Raw genomic sequence first — 27,520 nt, forward strand, 5'->3', positions numbered from 1 at the left:
ATCTTCTTCTCCGAGCCTTGAGCGCCATTCCCCTGCTATACACCAATATCATCAGGCTCGACTGTCTACCTCTATAGCGCTTGCAGCCCCGTTGCTGTTCCCTCCTGACAGCCAAGGACCACCAGACATCGTGTCTTCGCTGTTTCTTTGAATGCTTCATAGCATCGCATGCATCAAACTGAATGTTTCAGCCATGTGCCTTGTTACACAGATGATGCTCTTGCATTGGTGCCTATGCGCATTCTGAGGCTGTGTCGCGCCTGCAGCTACTATCTTTGGTCACCTTTTATCGATTATTGTTTCAGCAGGGTCACGATCGAGCAATTTGAATCACCTGCTGTTTAACGCATAGTGTACAAGACGGAATATCGTATGGTAGATTGCGGCGTAGTCTTGGGGGCCGAAGCGGTTCGTCCATATCTTGTCTGGAACCCTGGAACCGGCCAATAGCAACGCAGAAAGAAGCCTAGCGCCTACACCACCTATTCACGATGAGCATGCACTTCGCGTGTAGCCTAGACGCCTCTGTTGCTCGCCAATGAGCTTGTTGCTTGGTGAGTGCTCAGCCATTGACTGCCAGTACACGGGCTATACCCTCCTATGCGAGCACGCACCGCCTCTTCTTCAGTGAAGTACTATAACCTCTCATTGTTAATCGGATAGTTGCGGCTTCCGACTCTTCCCCTCGATATTCTGCTTTAAATACATCCAGCAAGCGCTTTAGCCCTATTATCCACGACCAAAGATGAAGAGAACCAGGGGTGAGGTGATCGGAGACTCTAGGAAGAGGGCGAGGCACGAAGGCATAGAGATCAAGCACATCAAATACAACAAGAGGAGGACCGATGTGCCTTCCTTGCTTAGAGGCCAGTATGACACCATCCAAATTCTGGGCGACATGAAGTACTTGGATTATCAAGATTCTCCGCTCAAGCCATGGCAGTCGGACATCAAGAGGAAGGCTTTACACCTGACACACATGGCCGCAAGGTGTCGGGCCGACCTTCAAAACGAAGCTGGCTGGAGAGATGCAATCGAGTCAAAGATCTTCGAACGATTTGACGTCGAGGTTGCCTGGTAAGTCGTGCATACGCATTTGGGAGTGCGATGAGCTGACGATAATAGCAAAAAATGTCGAGGAAGATTATGGAGATCTGAAATCGAGGTAGAGTCCGACAGCAGTAATAGTCTCACCACGTCGTTGAGGGATCGCCAAAAGAAGAGGGAGGTTTGCACGTGCGATCCATCGCAGCGCGCCGATGAGCAGTACGTTGCCTGCTGCAATTCTACAAGCAGGGGCCAGCCACTAACACGAGATACAGTTCGTCGATGGACCCAGGCATAAGCAATCTATTCTCATTTCGTGTGGATACAGCAGCTTTGGATCGCAATAGCAACCGCAAACACAGGCCCGACAGAATTCATGGTCTACGCAGGACAGAAAACATTGATACCCATCTCCAGTCTCTATACACGCACAACGATCGACTCGCGGCTAATACGATAGTGGAAGACGTCGTTGAGACTTCGTTGCACCCCAACAATGGAGGCTCTCAACTCTTATTCCCATTCCTGGTCGTCGAGGCTAAGAGCGAGAAAGGAGTCGCGAGCTTTGAGCAAATGGAGTTGCAGACTTGCTTTCCTATTCAAAATTCTCTACAATTACAGTTGGAGCTCCTCGAAACACAAGGCAACACCATGGGCGTCCCAGGCGGACCTCTGGTTTGGTATTTGGCGTATCGTGGAGAAGACTGGCGGTTGTATGCAGGTCATGTCGAAGTGCAAGATGGGAAGCCCAAAGTCGTAAGTCTGGCGGTGCCTCCTTTTGGACTCTCCCAAAGCTAACGTTTCTCAGTTTATCAACTACCTCTGGGGAGGCAGTATCAACGGGGTCAACGAATCTCTCCAGCTAGTACTCATCGTTGACTACATTGTGGATTGGGCCAGAGATACGTACAGACCAAACATTTTGCGACAACTGAAGTCGCTCGCTTCTTCAGCTTTCGATGACCGAGCCACTGTCGATCCTGACGTTGTTTCTCTGAACGGAGAAATTGAGAATTGGATGGACGAACAGTGCAGTGATGATAGTCCATCCGAAGAGCCACAATCACCACCGCAACTGCTGTTAATGGACGCACCTTCTGATGAATCGATTGATAACATTCTCGACCCCCTTGAGCAGCAATTTAAGAATACGCACGGGTTAGTGAAAGATGTCAGACGGATCAATTCGCGTCTAAGAGGTCTCCTGATCACACGCGACAACCTTGACACACTTTTTCGATGCTTCAAGACACCGAAACAAGTCTGGAGTTTTTCGAGACGAATTCTTGTACTCCTCAGGCGCCAGGGTGTCGTTGTCAATGGAGCCGCCCTAGGCGCTATCGAGGAACGTTGGACTGGGCGGCCCTGCGACCCATCTGCACGCCCAATCGATGCGTCCAGGATACATGTGCAACTGCAAGTATCCTACTACGTGAACCCAGTCTGGGAGATATTTCGAGAACTCACGTATCTGGCTGTGGAAGATGATGCTCTCGAGTTACTAGTTCAGCGCGCTGCGTACAAGAGACGAGGCCCGATTACGCCTCCTGATTGTCGGAAGGATAGAGTCCTTGCCGCGCTTGATAGCCTTCTCGATAGAAGCGTTCTGGAAGATTTCATGTCCGCACTTTGTCGTCGCACATATATGCTCGGCTTCGATGAGCCTTCTACCGTCATCATCATAGACGACTACAACGTTCCAGAGGAGAGGCAAGAAGTAAGGCCGGTATTTCAACAGGCTAAAGATACCAATGCCGAAAAGCCAGGGATATGGATGCAAAGTGTGGTCCGCATGGTCTTCGATACTGTTCAATTTCAGACCGAGAATCACACTATGCCAGACCGACAGTTGCTAGAGTCCATTCGGGATTCAACGCATGTTAGCCTAGAGGAAAGAATGCTCTCACAACCCGGGGATTGTCTTTTCAAGGATCAGAAAGCGTTCCTGGTTCATTCAAACGTCCCAAGCACTAGGCACCTTCCAGATCTCGCGCGCCGCAAATACTGTCTCTATATCTTAGTCGACCAGGAAGCTGACATGACTGAGTTCTCCGTTATTTCAAAGCTCCTCTCCACGCTTCAACGACGGGAGGTTTATAGCACAGTACGAAGAGCAAGGGTTCCATGCTTGGGAAGTGTGAAGCAATGGCATGACAACCGAGGCGACTTCTCCCATCCTTATAGCAGCCCGACAGATGGCCAACCATTGATGTCCGAATCCCAATTCCAAGGCGAGGTGTGTGATTGGATCAAGTCGTTCGCGCGTCCAACATCGGATAGGGCTGAAGATCTGGCTGAACTGTTGAATGGCTGGTATCTCTCTGCGGGTGCAGTTGCGGCTCTTAGAACGCGTCGTAGGTACAACGTGCAGGAAAGGACTTGGTCGACTCGGCTAGATGCCTCACGAATACGCACACTTTGGGAGAAGACCGAGTCGCCTCCGGGTCGCTCTGAGGCGGTGTTGACTTTGATTCCCGGGGCGCCTAATGTCTTCGTAAATGCGCGGTCAGTGAGTATCTCGCAGCAATTGTGAAGATTTACTGTTCATAGAGGGTCATTGACGGAGTATTTCGCTTTGCTCGTTGTTGATTCAGATATTCATGCATGTTGGCGTACTCTCTGTTCTTCCTCTATGTGTACATCAATCCATCCATTTTCTTTCATCTCATTTTCATCCTCATCTGCGCTGCTCCTCTACAACCTCGACTTCGGCTTCGTGACATCCTCCTCGCGCCCTTGCAAATTCGGGTGTGGCGTCTTCACTGGCCTCGTCACAACGTAAAACGCGAAGCCCTCGGACTTGGTTGAGAACTATCCCTCGTCAGCCATATCCCCTCTTCGCTCTAGGCTACTAAAAAAGAGAAACGTACCTGGACCTTGGAGTTCACGGGGAAGAAAGCATAGTCGCCAGGCACGAGGTGGTGCGTTACGCCAGTGGCCTCATCCTAGATACACGTCAGTGGGCTGGTGGGAATTGGTAAGCGAGGGCAAAGTGAGCTTACGAGAATGTCGACTTGTCCCTGGAGGACGTACTTGGCCTCTTCGAAGGTGTAGTGTGCGGGGCGGGCAGGTCCGGCGACGATCTTGTAGAAGCCGGATGTTACGTGCGTGGGGCCGTCTGAGGTTTTTGTCCGTGTGGTGTGAAAGTCTGCTACTGTTGCGTTCTCGCCATTGGGAAGAGGGATGTGCTCGAAGCCGGCGCCCTTGACGATGGTGAGAGGGACGAGGTTGGACATGGTTATGGCTAGATGCGATGTGATCGGTCGGTTGATTACTAGTACCGGGTTTGGTGGAGTTGCGGAAGAAGTGAAGTACGTTCAATTCAAGCCTTCCAAAATTCAGGGCACAGGATATACTTATAGCGCTCTCCGTTGAGGGTACTGCGGGGTTAGTTCGGGGTTGTGGGGACGCGACGATGTCTTTTATCGTGCTCGGGACCGCTACCGGTGAGGATATCGGGTGCGGATCCGATCAATGGTCCACAGTGCTAGGAGCCCAACATGACCTTCTAGAAGCTAGAGACGTATAAAGGCGGACAAACACGGTACGACAGGCTCTGATAGCGATCGCAGGCGTGCTATGCCCGCATGTACATCTAATCACGTACATACGCAACAGTGCCAGGCAACAGTGCCAGGCAACATCACAAAGGATCTTCACTATTGACGGCGGCTGGACTACTCCGAATGGTCTGTCACAGTTTGCTGCAAATTCAGAACCGTAAGAAGCAATCATCTCCTGGTGTTGTTTCCTCAGTTTCCTTAAGAAGGTCGGAACGAGGTAAGGGCCCCCGCGCTAACCACTTTGGCGGGGAAGCTTTCCTTAGCTAGGGTATGTAAACCGGCCTTGCCTTCCGTTGCTCGTGCTAACTTGCCGGACTGCAATTCTTTCTCATTCAGACACCAATGCTTTCCAGAACTTCCAAATTATGATTACTGCACATTTATACCTAGCCGTGTCGAGTAGTTATTGCAACCTATCCTCCGCGTCCGGGCCGTCCCATCGTGACGTGCGAAGTGAAAATCAGATTGACTGACTATTGCCCGAGTCTCTCCGTGTATTCACTTCAGCCTCCTTCCCTTTCAATATCGAGACCAGCTCAAACCCTTCGACATCAGCATCTCCGGGCGGCTGCGGAAGTTCCTTCTCAGGAGGAACGTCCGCCTCGTCCGTGTCTCTCGCACAATACCGCTCAACAAGCTTCACTATATTCCGCAAAACACGAGATGAGAAGATTCCCTGCCCATGATCATAACCCTCCAACCAGTACAGTTCTAATCCTTCGCCGCTCCACTCGTTCCGCTCCCAAGATTTCCGGTCTGCCCACGACCACTGTAGATCTGGTTTCGACTCCACGGATGCAGGATCTGGCTGAGGCGCTCCTTTCGTGATATATGCGGCGATGGCTTCCGCATTCACGAGGCAGTCATCACTTCCGATTACGATGGTCGTAGGGACTCTGAGAAGGTCTTCTTGCCAGAGTATGTGGCTGCGCCAGCAGAACCGTTTCGCGAGTGTGAACGCGATGTCCGGCTCTGTCATTGCAGCCCACGCGATCTCTATCTCATTGGGATGCACTGGTGCTCGACTCGTTGCATTGTACGCTAAGTCCGGGATGTGGAGCAGGATGGCGACGGGGTCCATGAGGACAATACGTGCCATGCGGCTTGCGAGGAAGGGGTTTTCTAGGAACAACTTCGTGAAAAAGGTGCCGTAGGAGTTACCGATGAAAACGAACGATTCAATGTTCTGCTGCGTGATTATGTCGCCGATTTCGCGCACTTGATCGGCGGGAAGGAGCCCTGCTTCTGTTATGCGAGACGATATGGGAAGGACCTCGATGGCGAGGATGCCAATGTCCTTTGGTAGCATGAGGAAGAAGGGTATGTAGATGGCAAGGCCGATACCGAGGCCGTGGACGAAGACTATCGGACGGTGCGTAGTAGATTTGTGCGGGCGGTAAAAGTAGCTGAAGTTCGGAGAGGCTGACTGTTTGGGCGCGAAAAGCGTGAGTGGACGGAGTGGAAAGGTCTTCAAGAACTTGACGCGCGGTTGACGGTAGAAGCTGAAGCCTGATGCGAGTAGGATCATTGATGAGAAGAAGTCTATGGTGCCAATCATCTGAGAACTAGTCAGTAGCCGTCCTGTGGTTTGGAACAGCAGGATTACCATGTAGTAGGTCAGACTTCGATGCGAGACTGAAAACTTCCGGAAGTTCAGTCGGACACAGCTTACAGGTCCCCATCCAGGCCTAATATTCCTCCCCAGCGTCTCCTCAACCGTCTCGACATATCCTTCTAGCTCCTCGTCGTCTTCTCCCGGCGGACCTTCTCTGTCAAATAATGCCCATAGTAACCACTCTTTCACGTTTTCCCTTCTCAAATCTTCCAAATTTGCCCCACACATCCATTTTTTGACATAGAGCTCAATATCCGAGGTCACGGCTAGACTCCTATCGAACAAGTCTTGTCGATGTTCTCGATTCAATGGCGGAGGAAACAACGCTTTCTTTTTGCGTAGATAAGAGCAGTACGGTAGAAACCAGAAGAGGTAGAACAGGATTTCGATCGCACCGAGAACTTCTATCGCGATGGAAACAGGGTGCGCAATCAACCTGACACCGCCAATGGACAATACCAGGTAGAAGTATGCGAGGCAAACGAGGCCAAGGTAGCTGAAGAAGTATATGACTGCTTTGACGAGGACATACTCGAAAGTGGATCTACCGAGCAGCATGGTTTAGACAGACGTCCTTCCGGTGGATAAAGTCATGAGGCGGACGCAGGAGTCTCGGACCCGGTGTATAGGTGGTTGACTTTGAGATTGGGCTGGAGCGGGCGCGTACATGGCGTTGTGGACGTCTTGGTGAACGTGTTTCGTCTATGATAAGCTAGAGTGGGATGGTGAGGGGGCTGATGTTTGAAAATAGTGACGATGGTCCTGATTCGTCGGTGGGGGCTTCTGATTTGCATTCACATCCCCATTTGGTTTCGGTTTGACTGATGCGACATTTGAGACGTGGCATCGGAGAGTTATTCGGTTCCTATTGCGTGGTGCAGGGTGTAGCGCCTTTCCGCTTTGAGATGTGGATGCGGGGACGGGGATTTTGGCGATAAAAACCCAAGGTTTCAGTTCGGTTCGTTTGACATGTGTGACAATGTGCCACTGCTTCGGCTTGCTCGACCACTAACTTCTCTCACTACGAACGCAAATGTTCTGTACCCTCGCCGGTCTAAGTTCGAAAGACTTGTGGCCAGTAAGGCACGGACATGCCTTAAACTAGAAGGAAAATTACCTGGAACCATTAGAGACAGTGCAAGAATAAGCAGCTCTGCATCCGAAAGTACTTTATGACTTCGTATGGCTCTTCTCGTCTGGACAGTAAGAAAACTAGTGACCGTAAACTCAAGTAATGTCGTGGCGTCATATTGGACTGAAGATGTACGGCTATTTCATAATCTGGCCTTCTCTTCCTCGAAGTCATTTAGATCTAGTCGAGTCCTATTTCGAGGACTCTCGCCGAATTCCTTCGCCCCTCGCTCTTCCAGCTCAACCTCATTCTTCCACTTCCACGCTCTATCCTTCTCTTCGCCGTTACTCTTCCCATACAGCACATTCAGCAAATACTTTCCCGCATTTGGCATGAACTTATATGAATGGAAACTTCCACCGACTGCAATGTACAGATTCTTCAATCGATCGTCTGGATGTCGTGACAGTACCCAGTCTTCGGTCGGCGTGACGGCATCATAGCACATCCGCCAGCGATCGGGGCTTCGTGTCTTGGTCCATTCTGGGATACTGTTCTTGATGACTCTTTCGCTCTGCTGAATGAGCCTTGCTGGGACTTGCATCTGGTTCTTCTTACTTGGTGCGCTGATGCGCCGCCCAGCTGCGGTGGTGGTGGTATTGGTGAACTCGGTCTTGAGGTCGTTGACCTTCAAAGTCGGTATGTGATAGTAAGGTGGGATGATGTCAACTTCACCACCAATTACTACAATGGGGAGCTTGGTCTCCATCAGATGGTTCGCTTCTTCTTCGCTGAGATCGTAGTACGCTGATAAGCGGCCGACAGCTGTAACTTGCCGCTCGATTCGATCCTTGTCCGCAATCTTGAGTATGTCTTCGAGCGGTGAGAGCAGGCTGCTTGTCCAGGCTCCGGCTGCAAGGACGACTTTGTCTGCCTTCAATATTGTTCCATCTTGCAACCTCGCACCTTCCAAGCCCGTGCCATCATCTCGGAACAGGATTTCTTCCACCTCACCGGTGACTCGTTTCGCGCCCTGACTTTCCGCAACCCTCAAATACGCCTTCGTCGCTTTGGCGGCATTTACCCACCCCCGCCTCGGGGTTGAAATACCCCTCTTCCCTAACTTCTCGCCGTCTAGACCTTTTAGAATCTCATGGTCCTTGATCAATTCATCCGCGTGGACATCTTTTACGACATTGGATCCCCTGTTTCCAAAGGTCTTGTGAACACCGTCTCGAAAATGCCGATTTTGCTCAGGACCATCGAACACCGTCCAGCCTGCTTTATGGAAGTGGCCCTGAACTTCCATGTTCCAGAACCAGAAATGAATAGCTTCATTGGCCAGATTACAGTATAATGGTGAAGTGTAGTCGGTCCGGATAATCCGGTTGATGTCTATTGCCGCAGCGTTTTGGTCTTGTACAGGGCCGTCCGGCGACCAGCGGTCGACTATTGTGATCTTAGAGGCGTCGGTGTAGGCTTTTGAGGCGTGCACGGCAAGGGAGGTGCCGAAGGTACCCGCGCCAATAATCAAGAGGCTTGGTTCATGCTCTTCCTGCGCCATTACCAATAAGCCTTTCTCTTCTTAAGATCTTTGCGTCCTTCTACTACATTTTCAAAGGTGAGGACAATCGATTTTAAAAATCTTTGCTTCGAATTGGCTAGCCCCGCATCATGGTGCGGATCCGGCGTGCGGAGGCGATCGATCTTCGATCCACGTCGAGTACACGGACATCGCTCCGCGAGTTATGGATCGACCTCCACACTTTCTACTCAACAATGAAGATGACCGGCATGTAGGTTGCCCAAGTATAGAGACACTAGACATCCACTCATATAGACTAACACTTATTTGTTCAGATTCATCTCATCGTCCTGCTCAATCTTCGTGGTTTTGAGCTCCTTGTGCTAAACGAGGCACTTGCTCAGCTACCAAAACAGGCCGTGCTTGCCTTATACGGGCGCGCGCGAAGTCTCGACTTTCTCAACCACCGCACATGCCGCGATCAATTAGCAATCTATGTTACTCAATCAAGAAGGTCGAGTACCAATGTAGTGTAATCACCTACACACGGCAAAGCGCACAAGCGAAGACATCGCGACCGTTCACCGAGAGAGATACACTTCTTTACTCTTAGAGAACACGCATGTCGCTTCTCGTGGAGGCTTTTCACTTTGCTCGGTGAGACCGATTGTCATGCGGTTTTAGTGCGAATAGATGTCCTCACAGGCTCTTGAGTGAACTTTAGTATGTGCAAACTTAAACATGTTCGCCCTGACCCTTTCTTGTGCTGCACTCTCCAATGAAGTTAGTGATACACACGCACTCACTCTAAATGAACAATCATCAACGACCTTAGGTCTTCGAGACAGCTAATACCTGTGTTTCCTTTTCGACCACAAAATCACTTCAGACTATGAGCGCACATGTTTTGTCACATAAATCGCGCTCATTGTATGAACAGGAACTCATCTAACGCAAGGCGCAACCGCCCTCACCAACGCCTCTCCGCCCAGTTGCCCTCTATCGCACCAACCAGCCGTGAAACCCACAGAGACTCCTGACAGTAATTCAACAGATCTTTTCCGGCGCTATCGCTCTATGAAACCCCAAATAAGAGAACATATAAAGGAAGACAACAACTCAGGGATCAAGAATAGACATCTTCACATTCTCCTCGTTCTCCCCTTCACCAGCCCACCCCCGCCACCCTCCCCTCCCTCCCCGGCTTTTCCTCATCTCCACAGATACCCTAAACCATGTCCCTTGCCCTCACCGGATCCGCAAACGGATTCACTGGCTCCTCAAACGCTGCAGCCACACAACTCCAACCCTCCGAGTCTGATCTTCCGTGCACTTCATCCGCCCATCTCTGGTTACCCACACATCCTGACTGGTTCTCCCTGTCCTCCACCGGCGCATCGGCTGGGAGAGGTGTGCTCACCGCGGCTTCGAGATGCTCGTGGTCGCTGCCGCCGTGGACAGGAGATTCCCTCCTCAGTTGTTGGAGGCGTACATTGGCAGCATGCGTTTGCTGCGCGACGCGGGTGGCGTTGGCGGCGCGATGGATGCCAAGGACTGTAAGAACCACATATATAAACGCCCTAGATCGTTAGTTCTCTGCGTTTGTGGCTGTAGATCTGCTGTGAGAGGAGCACTTACCCACATCCGCACGTAATCACAATCACCGCCCTAGCTTCCAAACATCCGATCCTAGTCCATCCTTGCTTCCTGATCTGTGCTCCTCTTGCTCTATCAACGAAGCACACATTCCAATCATCCAATGGCTTCTGCGGCCTCTTCCAATTCGCTGGCTTCTGCGGCCCGTACCAATCCACAATCAAGGAGCCGTTGAAATAAAGGTACCACAGCAAATCCAACATCTGACAGAATCCCGCATACAAGGCCATGCGCAGACTCATGGGGAAGGCGCTGAAGTGCCTGTAGACCACGATGCCGGCCATGAAGAGCGTGCAGATGGGCAGGATGAGACTGTAGAGGACTATGAAACTGTTTTTCTTCATTAATTGATTCCCCATCCCCTTATAGTGTGATAACGTACGCCTTACTGTCTGAAGAGCCGAAGTTCCCCACCCATTCCGTCCTCTTTCCAGCAGCCTTGTCATACTGCGTATATACGACAAAAGGAGGACGCATTGCCCGCTCTACGTAATCGAGATCATGTGCATGTGGGCTCTGGCAGGTCTCGGTCCAAATCCTATACTGTAGCAGGCTGGCGAGAATGTATGCTCCGAGCCAGAGCTGGGCGGCGGCGAGGATGAGGGACAGGCATTGGAAGTGGGCTGCGAAGCGGGATATACCTAAGGTATGAGGGTCAGTACCTTTTGCTCAGCTGCATGTCGGAGCTCTCTGGGTCAACTCAAGAGACCATGTATAGTTCAGAGAGATGATGCTTTAGCAGGGGAATGCATGACTAGAAAGAACCTGTAGCACCCAGCGATATCACTTACCTGTCCACTGCGTCGACCCAGCCGCGGTCCAGTGCCTCTTCAGGCAGGAAGGTCGTTGAGTCACTGGAGGCGGCATCGTGAATATGGAGGGTGTGTGCGTTTGGGTTTGGACGCTGTATACTGTATCCTGGACGCACTTAACGTAGAATGGAAGTTTGCTTCTCCAAAAGTTTGTGTTTGTGCAAGCTGCCGCTACAGTGCGCAGCGTGTGTGGTAATAGGGTCCGCCCTGAGCAGGCGAGCTTAGGTACCGTGGATGGCGGTGGATCGTTGGGATCCCACATGGGACGGTCTACCCCGCGAAGATGCACGCGTGAAGATGTGATGAACATGAACAAGGGAAATAGTCAATAACTACGGGGAAGCTGGTCTCGCTGCTACATACGTGATATTCAATATAAGCACTCAGAAACATACACAGCGCCCAAACCAAATACAAATTCAGCATATCCACTTCATTCACAGGCGGCTGCGGGGCAAATTGGGAAAGTAGCGGTCGGGCAGCCGGTTGCCGTACTCGTCATAGCGGTAGTCTTCCTTCTCCTCGACCCAGACCTGTGGCACGTTAGACTCTCTCATCCAGCCTTTTCGTTTCCTGGGCGGGGTGGGGATGTGACTTACCTCACGCTCATACTCGGGATTCGGCGGCACTATTTGAATGTCACGATTCAGCAGCTCTTCGTCTCCGAAGCCAGGATCGCCCTCGAACTTACGTCGGTAGTTCGCTGCACCGGAGGGCTGAGGCGCCCCGTATTCAGCGTAGTCGTTGTATCTGCTGTACTGGCCGGAAGGAGGCCCGCGCGACTCACTCTGCATCCAGGTGTCACGTTCTGGGAGGCGGTCTTCAAACGATTCCGGGCGGCGGCCTAGAGGCTCGTTGATGCGGCGCTCCTCGTAACGCTTCTCCTCATAGCGGTCGGGTCCGCGCTCGTAATAGCGGGCCTCGACGTGGCGCGGGTCGCGGGGATCTCGCTCAACGTGGAGGCCACGCTCCACGTGGCGGTCGTCGTGGTGGCGATGGTCCTGGTGGTGGGCCTCGTAGTGAGACTCGTAGCGGGGATCGCGACCTTGCTCGACGTAGACTTCGCGCTCGTCATAGCGGCGAGGACGGCCGTGCTCATCTACCCACGTTTCGCGCAGATCGTAGTGACCTGGTCCGCGTTGTTCGTGCTCGACGTAGTGCTCCTCGACTTTGCCAGGTCGGCGGCGCACAGTGTCATGCTCGGTCCACTCCTCACGCTCCTCGATCACTCTTCTTGGGCCATGGTCGTCCCGCTCGACCCAGACTTCCCTCTCATGCCTGTGCGGGCCCTCGTGTCTGACGTCGATATCGATGTCGACGTGCTTGTCCACATGCACATCGTGGCGTGAGTCATGGCGGTCATGCTTCTCATGCTTCTCATGCTTGTCGTGCTTGTCCTTCGATTTCTTGGTGCCTTCTGGTTCCAGCGCCGTGAGGTAGCCGATCACCTCAGTCAAACTGGCATGCGCGATCGAGACTTCCTTCTCTCTGTTCTCGAGCTTCTCTTTCTCGCTGAGGAGCCAGTACACACGGTGTCGCAAGCCAACGCGGCGGCCCTCCTCAACATCGCTTCCCACGCGCTCAGTGTGCGGCGTGATATTCTCGAGGGCACCGCGCACATCGCGCATAGCGCCGTATACCCATTTGGCCTTCTCGGGATTCGCTTCGAGCGCATCGTGAACCTCTTTAACGGCGAGCAAGCGGCGGACTTCATCGAGGTCCTATGGAAAAGTACTCTATTAGCAGCTGTGACATTGGCGAGGTGAACGGACTTCTTACAGATCGCACGCGGCCAATCAAGCGCACATAAACAGCGTTCGCAGGGCCAACATCGCGCAGACGCTTCGCCTTGTACAGGAATTCTCCAAGCTTGTAGGCACCTCCGAGGGCTGCCGCAGCACCGCCGGCGGACAGCAGCTTCCCCAGATCGTTGTTTCCTCTGGCCATGGTAGCGGAGAGACGCGGTCAAACGCAGCTGCGAGGGCGGCCGGTGGTCGTTGGACGAGAGGCTGCCTCGGTGGGCTCAATTCTGAGAGCTGTAGCTTGTGAAGCTTCGAGTATTGTGTCGCAGCATGCCGCGCACGCTAGGGGACGCTGGCGGTGGTGTTGTGGTGGTGATGGAGCTGTTGTTGTCAGCTAAACTTGGGGGCTGGGGATGAGCTCTAACCGCATGAAGAATCTCGTAAACTCCATTCGGCGAGCGGCATACGGGGTGCTCCAGGACTTCAACGACATCACTACCGACACGAACATCAAAAGTGATCCAACATCAACAGTTGATATAATCTAGTCTACTCCAATTGCATGGGTCCTTGATGTTCACCTTCCATACTTCGCGATGAACGCCCTTACTTTCGGATCACTCAAACTCAATTCGTTTGTCTCGGCACTCAGCAGCTGCTCGGTTGCATCGTCCAATTTTCTGTCCATCTCTTCCAGCTCCTTCTCTAGCTTCGTGTCCATCAAGTTGACTTGCTGGAAGGGAGTGTGCTTGTACAGCGGACCGAAAATCGATCTCAAATCAGCATTCGCTATACTGAGCCGGTCGGCGAGCTCAGCTTGAGTCGATGTCGTAGCGCAACTGTAATGATCCTGTAGCTTTTTTGACCGTTCAAGCTGAACCTTGGTCAAGGATTCTTGTAGAGCTTCGATGCTGTCTTGGTTGAACGAGATGCTGGCGTGTCGAAGCGCATCCTGCAGAGCCGGTGGCAGGTCCAGAGCTTTCGTTGGCTTCAACTTCAGCGCAGGCGAGAAGATGGAGTTTCGGCCGGACTTTGTTCGACGAATCTCTGGTCTTGATACATCTTTGCTCGTATCCAGCATTCGCTTCGCCGCAGCTTGGCTAATGTGAGCAAATGCTTGTTGAAATTCGTCGACGTTTCTAGTGTGGTCATTGACGGTGTCGAGGCGTTTGGCCATGTAGTCCAAGGTGGTGACTACGTAGTTGAGCCAGGCACTTCGAGCTTGGATAGTGTCTCGCTCTTTCCGACTTCTCATGTCCATCATTGGCTTACGCAGCTCATGATCCACCACCATCTCGGCCACAGAGGCAATTTCGGTATGCAGATCTTCAAGCTCAGCCTTTAAAGCTGCCTTTCGCTCTTCCAGCTCTTCTTCGGATGTAGTGGGAAGGCTCTCAAAGGAATAGTCAGTCAAGCTGGTGAGGTACACGGTGTCTACCTTGGCTTTGATCTCTGCTGTGCGGTACGAGATGATGGCTTTGCACCATTGCTCGATGGACTTTTCATCCTCGCCGACTTCAGGCTCAGTAACGATTTGAGAGACGATACCCGGCAATCGACTCAGTATCTGGTCGTCTGAGGCGAGCCGCTCTGTGAGGTAGCTTTTGAGGGTAGATTTCACGGCGTCGATGTCGCGCTGGATATCAGCGAGCTGTTCGCTAATTGTGGTAGACACATCGTTGACCTATAATGTTCAGCACATCGGATCTCAAGTGGTCAAATCCACTTACAGTTACATCAAGCCTCGCCTTCTCTTGATGCTCCTTGCGTCTCTTTTCGCTGCGTTGATGCTCAACATCCCAATTCGGCCTATCAAGAGCCTTCAGTTTCATGAGCGCATCTTTCTGTGTCTCGAGCACTCTGCACTGCTCTTCAATTGCTGCAGTCGACGTCTGCAATGACAGTATCGCCGAAGCTACCTCACGGTCCATGAACGGACGGACAGGTTCTTCTTCCGCCTCATACTGATGCAAAATACCCTTCTTCTTCAACGTTTGATAACTGACGCGTGTGAGTTGAATGACTAGCACTAATTCGAATACACTCACAGTTCCAGCTCTTCAGTTGTCAGAAGCGTATCCTCGTGCAAATACTCTTCAACCCATGCCGCAGCCTCCCTCTTTATGTCATCGTCTTCGAATGCCAGAAGAACGTTGTCGAGATCCAAATGCGCATCGAGACCCCTCTCCTCCAAAACATTCAATAAGTGATGTGCCGCCTGCTCTTCAGCCATGGCGGGAGAAGCTTCGTGGTGTTGTTGATTCGAATGTTTGGCGGTGAGCACCAAACAAGTTAGCTTGCTGTACCCACTCCGGCGCGCCGGACCTGCGGTTCGCGCAGTCGCGCTTTCCCACGGTGCCACGGCCTGACGCGTAGCGCGACTATGCAACGCTGCAACACTCTTGTACCTCCACGTCTCTCTCAGTCTACAAACAGCATGTCGCCTTCTGCCATAGAGCCCGTAATCACGCCCTCGCACGCCCCAGAATCCGCCAAGGAAACGCCCACAAGTGGCTCCTCATGCACAACACCCCACCCCACGCACGAAGAATACCAATATCTGAACCTAATTCGCGACATCCTCGACAATGGCGAGCACCGCCCCGACCGCACCGGAACCGGCACATACTCCATCTTCGCCCCGGCACAAATGAAATTCGCCCTTTCCCGCCCCTCCCCGACCCCTCACAACCGCCCGAGCTCATCCTCCCCCTCCTCACCACAAAGCGCGTCTTCCTGCGCGCCGTGATCGGAGAGTTGCTCTGGTTCGTTGCTGGCACCACATCGTCTAAACCCCTCTCAGACGCTGGCATAAAGATTTGGGACGGCAATGGCAGCCGCGAATTCCTTGACAGCGTGGGGCTGTCGCACCACGAGGAGGGAGACCTAGGGCCTGTATATGGCTTCCAATGGCGGCACTTCGGCGCAGAGTATAAGGGACATGATGCAGATTACACGGACCAGGGCGTCGACCAGCTCGCCGAGGTCATCGACAAGCTGAAGAACAAGCCATACGACCGCCGCATCATCCTCAGCGCGTGGAACCCTGCAGACCTTAAGAAGATGGCGCTCCCGCCGTGCCACATGTTTGCGCAGTTCTACGTATCGTTTCCGAGGGCGAAGGAGGGCGAGGAGAAGAAGAGGGGCGTGCTGCATAGTATCCTTTACCAGAGGAGTTGCGATATGGGACTCGGCGTGCCGTTTAATATCGCAAGTTATGCACTTCTCACGCATATGTTGGCGCATGCTTGCGATCTTACGCCTGGGACGTTCACGCATACCATGGGCGATGCGCACGTCTATGCTGATCATGTCGATGCGCTGAAGGTGCAGCTCGAGAGAGAGCCGAGGGAATTCCCGACATTGAAGATCAGCAAGGAGATTGGGTGCTCAATCGATGGATGGAAAGCGGAAGATATTGAGGTGCTGGGATATAAGCCGCATGCGACGATCGCGATGAAGATGAGTGTATGATTATATGAATATTGATAAACGGATGGGTAGGGTCAAGGATTGGAAACTTGTATACATTGGGATTTAGGACCGCAGTCTTGCTACATATTGCGTCTATGTTTGCATTTTTCAGGAGTATTATACCAATACATAATGTATGCCATTTCATCGCAATCTGAAAGGCTCGCGAGGTCGGGCGTAAAGAGGGTGGCTTGCTTCGCGTGCAACCAAACAACTCCATAGGCCGCCCTGCGTAAACGACAGTAGAGCCCTTGCCTATGCACCTTCATCATTGGGTGTTGGAAGCACTATCAATAAAGACGTATCGTAGGTGGGAAACTTGAAGAGGGACGGAAAGACCGCAGGATGTGCAGTTCAGCGAATGGCAACAGTGGCAGAAGCGAACAAGCGCTGCGCTATGCTGCAACAGTTCTGCATGTTTTGCCGGGCGAAACCTTATACTCCATTCGGTTGATAGAGTAATTTACACTACTACGTAGATCTGGTATGCTGTCTGTTTTTTCTCTCGACTGGTTTGTAATTTGCTCTACTGCTACCCGCTTGTCCTTACATCTGTTAATAGTCTTTCCTCTGTCGGAACGGTCTGAACTCGCGTTGAGACTGATCACGACAGGAGTGCCGCCCGTCGCTTCACCAATAACCCCACGTTCACTAATAGCGGCTCCACCGCAATCTTCTGTCTCAATAAAACAGGGTTGCAACTGACCCTCAAGCTTACCGGCCAAAAAGGCCTCGAATTTAAAGACAACTACGGCGGAGGCAACACCTACACGCCGAAAGATCCTCATTACGGTTCTGAAATCGAAGACCACACCACCATCGCCCTCGACACATCTGACGCGAATGTTCCAAAGTCTAGAAGGGCCCACGTAAGCGAAATCTCTTTCGAGAAGGTGCCGAACTCGGTAGGGAGCGGAAGGCCACTGCTACGGATCCCTCGACTGAATATACAAGTGCGAGTGCAAGAGCAAAGGTCACTGCTACCAGGACCGTAGGCGCAGGGTGGAGCATGTGCTACTAGATTATTACTATTGTGGTAATTGTTTTGTCGACATCTCTTTCCTAAGTTTCAGGATGTTGCAGCGGAGCTTATGTGGACAGGATTACGGAAGAAATTCGGTAGAGCATGTCTATAACCAACCTAATACTAGAGATATCTGGGCAAGGACGTTTGCGCAGAGATTATATACTTGAACATCCAATATCGTACTGCTCGGCCTCTCAAAGAAGCGTGAAGAGGATAAGAAATCGTAGTTTATCGCAAAGAAAAACAGATGCTCACCCACATGCCTGCAAAGCTAGATAAAGCCTTTTCCATGTTAGCCAGGTTCAAGTGGCCCTGTGTAACCCATTGACGTGAAAGAGCCTAGCGCTCGCTTACGTGAGGCATGATCCCAAGACTGCAAGGTGGTACGAGGTACTTCAAGCGCCAAACTGTGCCTCGAAGTTCGAAATCGCGGTTCTTTCCAAAAGTTCACTCAGAAAAAAAGCCATCCATGCCGTAACAGGAATCACGATGTCAGCAGCGTCCGTCCACCCCTTCTACCGCATCTGGTTCACCATCATCGACCCCTTCATCCTCGTCCTCACAGTTCTCGCCTGCATCTTCTCCCCCTCTACCTTACTGGAAACATCCATCCCCCCCTCTTTCGCCACCTACGATCCTCTATCCCACAGCCCGCTCCTTTATCAAGCTGCAGCGCTGTATGCATTCATGGCTATCATCTTTGGAGTCATTCTGCGCGCGTCTGACGACTTGAAGGTGTGGAGAATCGTCCAGTTTGCGACGTTAGTCGTTGATATTGGGCTTTTGGCAACGATGTGGGCGATGTTGAAGCAGCAGGGGAGGCTTGATGTGGGCAAGTGGCGGGGCGGGGATTGGTTCAATGCGGGGTTTACAGTATGGGTTGCCTTGATTAGAGTGGCTTTTTTGGGGTGTCTGGGTATTGATGATACGGGAGGAAATAAGGTGAAGAGAGGCTAGGAGATGTATTGGACTGGGGAAAGTTCGCTGCAGCCTTTGACTTCCGGGATACGGACAGCGCGATAGTAGCTCGAGGCATCTGCAAGTCATTCTAGAGAATCTTCGACATTCTATCACGGAATCTAAGATTGAGCTTTCAAAACGGTGGCGGGCCGAACGACAAGATGTCCCAACGATTCCCAGAGCTGTGGGCCTGGACGACGCCTCGCGACGAGATTCGCCGTCAACGCAGCAAGTGGCACATGGCTGCGGGTTATCTGCGACCTACTCCGGGGATAGCGCGGATTCCGAGGACTATGGGAATAAGGTACCTTTTGATGCGAGGGAGTTCTGGGACAATGTCATCACGAAGTGGATCCGGCGATGAAGGATGAACTCTGCGACATCCTTTTTCTTCTTCAGCGGGATCTGCCCACTATGCAAGAGCTCCCACCGGAAAAGCCATCGTTCCTCATCGAGACACCGCCGAAGGCGATGCCATTGATACCTCCACCTATATATCTTCCCGGCTTGAAGGCCAGCATGCATTTGTTCGACGCCATACGATGGGCGTATCCTATCGTGTGTTCACAGAACTACGTTGCACTCGGGTGTCTGGGCATCACGAAACGAGTACTCAACTGGCCACTCAATGTGGGGCTGTGGGTGTTCGATGTTGAGAAGCGGTTCCGTGACGCAAGATATCGACGAATTGACGCCATCTATAGTTGGTTCGAGAAACAACGTCGACTTCAGTTACGGCAGCAAGCAAACGCGTAACAACTAGCGACATCTCATACGGTTTGGGGACTAAACTGGGGAAAAGTAACCTTCTCTCTGGAGTTATCGTATTCGAACGGCATGAGATGTATTTTCAAGGCTTATACAAGATAGAGACATCGAATAGCCTAGACTTCCTTTGATCTGGAAACGTGGTAAAACGGGAGTTAATTATTGAAGCACTTCCTTCCTTTAGCTGCATGCGATGTTCTGATTGCGGCGTATCGTGGCCCCAGTGCTTACTATGGGAAAGCTCTTTTGGAGGACGTATCCATCTAAGCTAAAGACGTGACCTCGAATGACATCACAGAATGTTCCAATCCTGCGGCGAAGCCAATTTGAGGGCATACCTGCCATTGAACGTCGAAGTTTGGTTGAAGAGGCACGGGTTTTAACCATCCAACAAACAGCTTTCCGAGATCGCAAAGCTCAACAACGCTTTCGTGGTGGCCATACGCAAACTTTGTGTTTTCAAGACAAACTAACTTGCATGCATAGTAATAAGAATGAACTACTACCTTTTCCAAATTAAGGCGTTCCATCACTGCATCCACGCCCGGGACGAACATCCCCACGTACCTCTCGCGCCTCGGAAGCATACAAACCGACTCAACTCAACACCATGAGCTTCAAACTACTCGTGAAAGTTCTTATTCTGGATGGCAGACTCTTTTATGCAAAGGTTCATACATGCTTTCTTGACTTCGTACTCTTCGTACTCCACGCAGTCATCTCGTCTCACCATGTTATCGAACGCAGAATGAACTGGTTTCGCTGCTTTATGAAACGCATTTGCGGATGGTTCTAGCTGTTATGTTCGATGCCTCGATGCGTCGAACTTTTGAGTTATTGCGTTGTACAGTCTGTTGCATATCATAGTCGCGAAATCTTTTATCAAGGTCTCAAAAGATTGTGAGGGATAGATAGCAGATAGGACGGCTTTCATGGGACGTGTTATGGGGTCCTTTGGGGTGCAGTTGTAAGAGAGCAGGAATCTGAGAATCAAGATACAGAACCTGCATCGCCTTGGCGAGGGCTCTTGTGTATTCCACGTTCGCTGCACGGCAGAGCACTACAACAAGCTTATAATGGCCTTTTAGAGAGTTTGTCTTCATATCCCTATATGGCTAGCTTCATTAAACCAGGGACAACAGTATGTCACATTTTTCCTGCTGTTCGTTTGAGGAGTACAATTATACAAATACATCAATGAGTGAATCGAAAAGATTGTGTTCCTAGTCGTGCGAGATCCACAGATCCATAAACACAGTGGCGTGAACACAAATGAGTGGATTAGCGCCCAGATCATAACGACACATTTGGCTCGAGGCTTCAGTGTCTCAAGGATAAAGAGGCAAGACCGTGCTACACAGCCGAGCATATTGCGTTGCCACGCAGAATGTGATAACATGCAGAAAGCGAACGACCTCCCAATAGGATGATGCGAGGAGGGACTCGCTAAATCCCAATATGATGGTTGAATTGTGCCCCATCCAGTAGTTGGAGCTTAGCGACCAGAGAAGAATATAAAAAAAGACGCGAGCGATTTAGCGACGCCCGACAGAGTAGACAGTTTCAGCTTGGGCGACAGCCACTCACAAATGATGACGCAGAAGCGGAAGGACCGGATGCACAACCACCTCATCGGGTGTGAAGGAACCGTGTTGCAATATGGCTTTGCGGCAAGACAGGTCTCACCCTGGTGGATAGGGCAATCACGGGTAGAAACGTGCTCTGAAGGTGGACAAGTGGTTTTAAGGGGCTGTGATACCAGCCATGATCAGGTCTGGTCGTTTCGTACTCGATGCACAGTTGTGGTGCACCTCTTGCGGGATGAGCTGTTGGGAAGGCGCACATTCCGGGGAACATCGGGGTGTTCAATGGTCATATGCTGGAAGTGTTGCGATTTCTTTGATGCAAGCCATCCCCTAGTCTTAGCCGCGAGAGCGCGAGGGGAGTGAGACCTGTTATTGTCTTGCACAGCTGTATGGTCTTCAACTTCTGGTAGGTAGGCATCATAGTCCGGGGAAGTCTCCGCGATGAAATTTGGAAGAGAGATCAGCTCGTTAGCCATTTGGGGAATCTCCTTGAAAGGATCGTCCAAACAAGCGTTGAAGGTGTCGGGTTCAAAAAGGGGCGGTGCATCGGCCATGGTAACGCTGTTCCGGTTGTTCGGCGCCGATGCCACCATACCGTTGCTTGTAGGTCCCGTCACAGTCTGGTGAGCACTGTGACTTCCGAATGAGGGGTCGAAACCAAAGTCCATAGGCGAAGGTAGTATTGGAGGGATGATTGGTGGTGCGCTGTACAAAAGCGGAGAAGCCAATCCAGAAGATGGCATCATGTTGGCGAAAGCATTTGCTTGTGCCGAAGGAAGTCCGCTATGGAAGAGTTTAAGCAAGAAGTCTTCCAAGCGGCCTCCGAAGTTGTGGGTCTCCAGTTGCGCTCTCATCGTGCTTGTTGTTTGAGCGTCCCACGTAAGATTGCTGTGAAGGATGTGCAGTTGAGGGCATAGGATGCCGTATACCTGTTTCCAGTGGGCTGATATGTCGCGATGTTTAAGGAGATTTCGGATGGTTCTGTTGTATGTCCAAGACGTGTCGCCTTCGACCATGTGCGTAGCAACATGGTCGCAATGATGTTTCCAGGTTTTCAAGAGCCCGCCTCTACAGTTCTCGAAGCCACATGCGTAGATACGAGGTAATTGCCGAACCTCTTTGCAGTCACGGGGAAATTTCTTGCCTTCGTGGCCTTTCTTGAGGTGATTTCTGAAGTCAAGACCGCGGGAGAACACTTCAGCGCAGCCTCTGACCTGGCATATCCATTGAAGACCGGTCCCATCATGATAATCCTCCTCGTGGCGCTTCCAATCTTGCTTTGTCTTGATGATCTTCTGCATGCCTAATTCTAGGCAGAAGGTACAGATAAACTGCTTTGGAGCCAGGTCTGCGCTGTTAGGTTCATTGAGAGGTTCGTGCAAGGCTCCTTGGCCTATGGATGACTGAAGCTGGCCTGGATCACTGGAGGCGATGTGCATAGGCCACACAGGAAGTTCGGTCGAGTATAATGGGGAGCAACCGGGTACATCATCGTGAGAGATCGGAAAGCATGGTTTCCAGTCGCTGCAGATCGAGCTCGCTACAGGAGTAGACCGTCCGGACGGATACAGTGTGGAAGCATTCGAACAGTACGTAGTTCTCTGGGCTTCGAAAGGACGTTGGTCTAATTCTTCACAATTAGCAAGATGGCCCAACTGCAGGGAGAAGCACTTGAACCTTCTGCACTCCCTGCATGGCCATGTTCTGCCAACCTTTCTGCCAACGTGTCATTGATCTTTTGTTGTAAGAACCGAAGTTGAGAAGCGTCCAGCTCAACAAGAACCGAGCACCAATATTGATCGTCCATTCTCCGTCAACGTTCAGGGTCCGATGCAGGTCAAAGAGAGCAATCAAGCTTTGCAATCGATGATAACAATAATAATAAATGGTCTTCTGATCACCAACTTCGTCAAAGGGGCGTATAGAGGCTCTTGCTGGAAAAGGAATGGCTGCCGCTGATCGAAGGCGATTTCCGATTGGCGGTTGGGCGCTAGAAGCCAGGATTCGCGGGTGCAGGCGCTGAAAGGGGAGTGACTAAGGAGCGACGAAGAACAAAAATGAACACCAAAATAAAGACCGTGGACCGGAATGAGTGAGTTGGTGTCTGCATCTTGCTCGCGTGGCCTCGTAGGTTATAACATCTAGGATCGAGGGCCCTAGTTTGCTCTGAGACAAGCGTGGGCGTAATTCTCAGGTGGGACACAGCCCGGTGACCATGACGCCCCAAGATCTCGTACTGAACGCAATTGCGATACCAGATGTACGTAGTCCTGCGCCAGCATTGCTCTGTAAGAAAATACAAAGACGCAGATCACTAATGAGCCATGCGTCTGCGAAAGCAGGGGAATCGGACAGGTCTTCCAGTCTATCACAGCAGCGAACGGTGAATACTGAAGGAAGTAAAACCAATTTCTTGGCACCCACCTTCATAGATTGGTTTGGGTCCATGTGCAAAACCTTGCCACTCGCTCATGAGCAGCTATCATGAAGCGCGAAGGTAGAGAAATGAGGATCGAGAGGAACCTCATGACTCTCGATAATGCATGAAACTACAGCATGCCGCAGAGACGCTAGTCGCTAAAGAGCACCATGCAGCAGGACGTTAACGCAACCAGGTCAACTCTGCAGAATTGGATTTCCTTGATTTTGTAGGTGGTAGCATAGCCAGGGGTGGGATCTGGTTCACCGGTGTCATAAGTCGCTTTACGTAGCCCACATAAAGGCTCCCTTGGTATTAGCTTCGCGTCGACCGGGAAAGATTGAGCAACAAGTAATGTCGTGCTTCTCGGTACTGACTGCAGTATAGCGATCGTACTCAGCGACAGGGCGAAACAGGCGGTGTAACTAAACGGGAGATAGCGGAGTGTGGGGACGTTGTCAACCCCCGTTTACCACGTGGAAGCCCGGGATTCAGAGAAGTCAGAACCCTCATTCTTGGACGTCATGTGTTGGGTGATCGACTCTCAATTGTAGTGATGTTTCGTTAGCAGTACCGCAAACAAAGGGGCGTGGAACAACGTGCAGCACCGTGGAAGCGAATGCATACGTAGAAAGATACTGAAAGTGCCTCGCGAGTCGTTCTCGCTAGACCGAATGTGTCTCAAGATGCCTGGTGATCTTCTTGGTGTGATTTTGTTGAGGTTTGAGATTGGTGCCTGCGTCGTGTGGCGTGTCAGCATATCGTTGCCTTCTTTTTCATCTGCCGTAACCTGGGGTTCAGTTAAGGCTGTAGATCTCACATTATGAGCGGTGAGGGACACACTAAAAAGCCAATATGTATTGATCGCATCCTCGATGACATTCTTTTCGTTGGGAGGCCACAAGGCTCGCCCCCACAACATCCGTCCCGAGCCGAGCCAGCTAGGCGCCGCAATCGTATTCATGCGGCGCGGTCACACAGACTGCGACCAACGAGAGATTGCGCCATCCGAAAACTGTCCGTGCTCGACAAGTGAGGCGGAGCACTGCAGAAGGGTAGGGCGGTAAGACAGTGCATGTACATGGGTAGGAGTCATGGGGGAGAGGGCAGGAAAGCTGTTGTTGAGTTGTTCCTCGAAGGGAACGTGCTAGTCCCTTTCTGTATAACATTATTTGCCCTTCGATCGCGTCGAAGTTTCAACTTCAGCCTAGCAGGAGACACTAAATGCACCGCAGAGTTATTGACCAGATGTGTTATTCTTTACGCCTTGTTTACGCGAAGATCGTTCTAATCGAACGTGTGGGGTCAAGATATTACACATCCTGTGTTTATTCGAAGGTCACCGCGAAAGCAAAGGCTCGATCTGTTTGGTCACGCATCGATCTTGAGAAGCTGCTGCTCGATGCTGAGGCTTACATTCTACATGGATTTAGACGACCGAAATATTCAACTATCCGAAGCTTATCCGCGTTTCCCAGATCCAAAGCCCATTCCGGAACCTCAGCAAACAACATCTATCCCTTCGCGTACCAACGGGTTTACCTGTCGACACTCACCACTAAGATCTCCACCTCCTGATGCACAGTAGCCTTGTCCACCTTCCAGACAACGCGCCAACCACGGCCTTCCTTCGTCTTCACCGCGTCCCAAGCTCCCGCTTCAGCTCTTGGCCTTAGGATCTTCTTCTCGCCCTCTTGTTGGATGATCCAGCTCAGTGTGTCGCAGCGAAGACCTTGCGGACAATCGCGATCCCCGAAGATAGTAGACCAGCCCATGACGATGAAGTCATTCGGCGCGGGGAGAACGTACTCTGCGACGAAGTAGATGTCGAGCCAGTTGGTGCTGTCTGGATAAACGCTGCGTAAAGTTAGCGAAATTGATTTTTAGGTCTGTAACACGAGAGACGCTGAGACGTACCCAGCGAGGCTGTAGCGGGAGCCTTCCGAATCGCCGAACTTTGAGAGATAGACGATCACGGGGTCGGACGGAGGATGGATTGTGAAGTTCTCAAGGCCGAAGGAAGGTGCTAGGTGGATTGTCGACTGGGGAGTGTGGTTCTGAGGCACGCCGTCGATAGTGCACTCGGTGAGGCCAACAATGGGACGGTCTTTGAACATGGGCGGGTTTCCTGAGCTGTGGGAGCTGTCAATCAAACTCTGAAATCTCTGCGGGAGGGGCAACTCACACTGAGTTCACGTGGAGGGCCCATTTGGCTTCGAGCGGGTGAATAACAACAGCTGGAACCGCCTCATACTGAGCTGCTGAAGCCGCACGCACAGCGTCAATGGCCACCATACCGAGCGACAGGATGGTGATCTTCTTCATGCTGGCGAAGTCGGACTGGTTATGCCGTCGAGAATAGGTCAAAGTAAATTAAGTAACTTCAAGAATCGAAACAATTTTGATCGTGCGAGATGAGTTGACAGAGAAGTCAAGGGAAGGTGCCAGTGATACACCGCTGTGTTTGACTAAGCTGTAATTTTGTTCGACTCGAGACGCTTCTATCAAGTCGTTTGCTTTGGCGTTACCGTTCGGTTATGTCACTTCGAATAAGGTAATTTCTTCACGCGAAGCTCACCGCTTTCTCGGTGCTTCGCTCGAGGTCAAAGCAGAGCAGTCTCTAAGTTGTAGTCAGCAAAACTTCATTCGCAACTTATGATGTACGATCAGCCTTATGAAAAAGAGATTGTAAACCGCTAGCCTGCGTTCTGGAAGCTTACAACAGGCGTCGCTGGGTTGAGTCTGCAGTGTGGCGTAGGAAACTGGAATGCGACGGCCATGGGTTCAACCACGCGTGTGAGGGTCAATCTGTCGCGATTGCCACCATCACATTCCTGTGAAGAGAAGAGAGTGGCCCCTTACAATTTGGTTCAAGATAATGGTATAATCTCCTCACGCCATATCCAATGCCCGTAGACAAAACCTCAGATCAAGCCCCCAATAACGCCGTGCTTCGAAAATGAATAATGGCACCATCCGCCCATCCTTACGAGAGATGCCCAAAGATAAGTTTTAGTTGAGAGGCCAGATCATTATGTCTTGGTATCCCTTGCATGCGCCACGCGCTACCCACGCACGGCCACACAGCAATCCAGCCAGGGGACCATACTATGAGTACTATCGGTATGCGTAGCGCTCAACATTGAGTAATACATTGTACTCAACTCCTGCCCTTGTGCATGACTAGATTAGTCTAGGCTTTTTGGGGCCGGTTGATGCGGATGCTGGATCGAGCTTCGTCTCTCTTAGAGGAATGTGGTCCCCTGAGCAGCATCCGATAGAGTTCAATGGCTCATTGCAGCAAGTCCAAACTTGGGTTTTCTGGGTGCCTTGCGTAGACGTCTTTGTGCGCCCAACATGAAAATAACAAGTTGTTTCCGGCTGGATCTGTTTGTTGCACTGCATACAGACCGAGCTGGCTTTCGGCTCAGGCTTGATCCTGACAGACAAGGCTGGCTGTGTTGGATTCTGATCAGCGGTGGCGCCATAGGTCGAGGAGGACGGTCCGCCAACGGCCTTGGCTTTCGATGAGCCGCTAGGTTGCTCAAGGAGCACCTCCAGGTCGCTCAGACTGTCATCAGTATCGGGTTCAAGGCTGTCTATGCCATATTTTACAGGAGCCTTCGGATGAGGAGTTCTGGGCGATCCATAGCTGCGCTTGACGGGAGACTTCCTTGGAACTGCTGCTGAGGATGACGATGGATTCCCTAACTCTGACTTCACCCGTGGCAGTCTAGCCCTCCTTTGATAGTCCCTAATGGTGTTCTGAGCCCAAATCGAATGGGGCGCCAGACCGCGCGCAACTGCTCCGGAAAGTGCAGGCGAGGACTTGCAAAGCTCGAGCAAGAGGTCGGCGACTTTTTGAGGAGGGCTGCTGTTGATGATCTGGCGAAGATGGGCCGCGGAGACTGAAGGTAGAGGTTGGGGGTTGTTGGTGGCAGTTTGAGATCGTGAAGTACTCGAGGATGCGCCGTTTGTCCTGATTGGCGTTGCGCCTTGCTCTTTATTGAGGTAGGTTGGAAGTCGCTGTTGCCCTGTATGACGCTGGTGTTGTTGAGGCTTAGGCGGAGGCTCCGGCGAAGGCGAGGAGAAGGTGAGATCGACCGTCTCGACCTCATTGCCGGCTAGCCTGCCGTGCGTGTTGCGTTGAAACGACATGGTGGCTCGTGGCCAGACGTCCCAGACGGAAGGGAGGTTGCGCAACGGCACCCCCACGGATGCGAGCGGAAGTGGGGTTGAGAGTGTGGAGGATCG

At 51.7% G+C, this 27,520-nt stretch overlaps 11 protein-coding genes across 11 annotated transcripts; 2 read left to right on the forward strand and 9 right to left on the reverse strand.

Annotated features, from left to right (window-relative positions):
• Window positions 1-745: 745 nt before the first annotated feature.
• N0V89_000544 (uncharacterized protein) lies at window positions 746-3,580 on the forward strand (the record flags this gene model as incomplete). Its single annotated transcript, XM_056209365.1, has 4 exons — window positions 746-1,077; window positions 1,126-1,266; window positions 1,323-1,803; window positions 1,856-3,580. 4 exons carry the CDS (start codon window positions 746-748, stop codon window positions 3,578-3,580), a joined length of 2,679 nt encoding a protein of 892 aa, XP_056076187.1.
• Window positions 3,581-3,741: 161 nt separating this feature from the next.
• On the reverse strand, window positions 3,742-4,283 carry N0V89_000545 (uncharacterized protein; the record flags this gene model as incomplete). Its single annotated transcript, XM_056209366.1, has 3 exons — window positions 3,742-3,858; window positions 3,918-3,992; window positions 4,050-4,283. The coding sequence occupies 3 exons, from the start codon at window positions 4,281-4,283 to the stop codon at window positions 3,742-3,744; spliced, it is 426 nt and encodes a 141-aa protein (XP_056076188.1).
• Window positions 4,284-5,070: 787 nt separating this feature from the next.
• On the reverse strand, window positions 5,071-6,783 carry N0V89_000546 (uncharacterized protein; the record flags this gene model as incomplete). The annotated part of the gene is made up of 1 exon (XM_056209367.1): window positions 5,071-6,783. One exon carries the CDS (start codon window positions 6,781-6,783, stop codon window positions 5,071-5,073), a length of 1,713 nt encoding a protein of 570 aa, XP_056076189.1.
• Window positions 6,784-7,499: 716 nt separating this feature from the next.
• N0V89_000547 (uncharacterized protein) lies at window positions 7,500-8,861 on the reverse strand (the record flags this gene model as incomplete). The annotated part of the gene is made up of 1 exon (XM_056209368.1): window positions 7,500-8,861. One exon carries the CDS (start codon window positions 8,859-8,861, stop codon window positions 7,500-7,502), a length of 1,362 nt encoding a protein of 453 aa, XP_056076190.1.
• A 1,189-nt stretch (window positions 8,862-10,050) lies between these two features.
• On the reverse strand, window positions 10,051-11,345 carry N0V89_000548 (uncharacterized protein; the record flags this gene model as incomplete). The annotated part of the gene is made up of 3 exons (XM_056209369.1): window positions 10,051-10,376; window positions 10,465-10,800; window positions 11,270-11,345. The coding sequence occupies 3 exons, from the start codon at window positions 11,343-11,345 to the stop codon at window positions 10,051-10,053; spliced, it is 738 nt and encodes a 245-aa protein (XP_056076191.1).
• A 382-nt stretch (window positions 11,346-11,727) lies between these two features.
• Window positions 11,728-13,237, reverse strand: N0V89_000549 (uncharacterized protein; the record flags this gene model as incomplete). Its single annotated transcript, XM_056209370.1, has 4 exons — window positions 11,728-11,823; window positions 11,890-11,918; window positions 11,982-13,011; window positions 13,070-13,237. 4 exons carry the CDS (start codon window positions 13,235-13,237, stop codon window positions 11,728-11,730), a joined length of 1,323 nt encoding a protein of 440 aa, XP_056076192.1.
• Window positions 13,238-13,609: 372 nt separating this feature from the next.
• Window positions 13,610-15,265, reverse strand: N0V89_000550 (uncharacterized protein; the record flags this gene model as incomplete). The annotated part of the gene is made up of 3 exons (XM_056209371.1): window positions 13,610-14,716; window positions 14,763-15,033; window positions 15,081-15,265. The coding sequence occupies 3 exons, from the start codon at window positions 15,263-15,265 to the stop codon at window positions 13,610-13,612; spliced, it is 1,563 nt and encodes a 520-aa protein (XP_056076193.1).
• Window positions 15,266-15,552: 287 nt separating this feature from the next.
• TMP1 (Thymidylate synthase) lies at window positions 15,553-16,506 on the forward strand (the record flags this gene model as incomplete). The annotated part of the gene is made up of 1 exon (XM_056209372.1): window positions 15,553-16,506. One exon carries the CDS (start codon window positions 15,553-15,555, stop codon window positions 16,504-16,506), a length of 954 nt encoding a protein of 317 aa, XP_056076194.1.
• A 4,523-nt stretch (window positions 16,507-21,029) lies between these two features.
• Window positions 21,030-22,286, reverse strand: N0V89_000552 (uncharacterized protein; the record flags this gene model as incomplete). Its single annotated transcript, XM_056209373.1, has 1 exon — window positions 21,030-22,286. One exon carries the CDS (start codon window positions 22,284-22,286, stop codon window positions 21,030-21,032), a length of 1,257 nt encoding a protein of 418 aa, XP_056076195.1.
• A 2,518-nt stretch (window positions 22,287-24,804) lies between these two features.
• N0V89_000553 (uncharacterized protein) lies at window positions 24,805-25,591 on the reverse strand (the record flags this gene model as incomplete). The annotated part of the gene is made up of 3 exons (XM_056209374.1): window positions 24,805-25,123; window positions 25,184-25,399; window positions 25,452-25,591. The coding sequence occupies 3 exons, from the start codon at window positions 25,589-25,591 to the stop codon at window positions 24,805-24,807; spliced, it is 675 nt and encodes a 224-aa protein (XP_056076196.1).
• Window positions 25,592-26,449: 858 nt separating this feature from the next.
• On the reverse strand, window positions 26,450-27,424 carry N0V89_000554 (uncharacterized protein; the record flags this gene model as incomplete). Its single annotated transcript, XM_056209375.1, has 1 exon — window positions 26,450-27,424. The coding sequence occupies one exon, from the start codon at window positions 27,422-27,424 to the stop codon at window positions 26,450-26,452; it is 975 nt and encodes a 324-aa protein (XP_056076197.1).
• Window positions 27,425-27,520: the final 96 nt, after the last annotated feature.

Source organism: Didymosphaeria variabile (assembly GCF_027946475.1).
Source record: "Didymosphaeria variabile strain IMI 356815 chromosome Unknown scaffold_1, whole genome shotgun sequence".
NCBI lineage: Eukaryota > Fungi > Ascomycota > Dothideomycetes > Pleosporales > Didymosphaeriaceae > Didymosphaeria > Didymosphaeria variabile.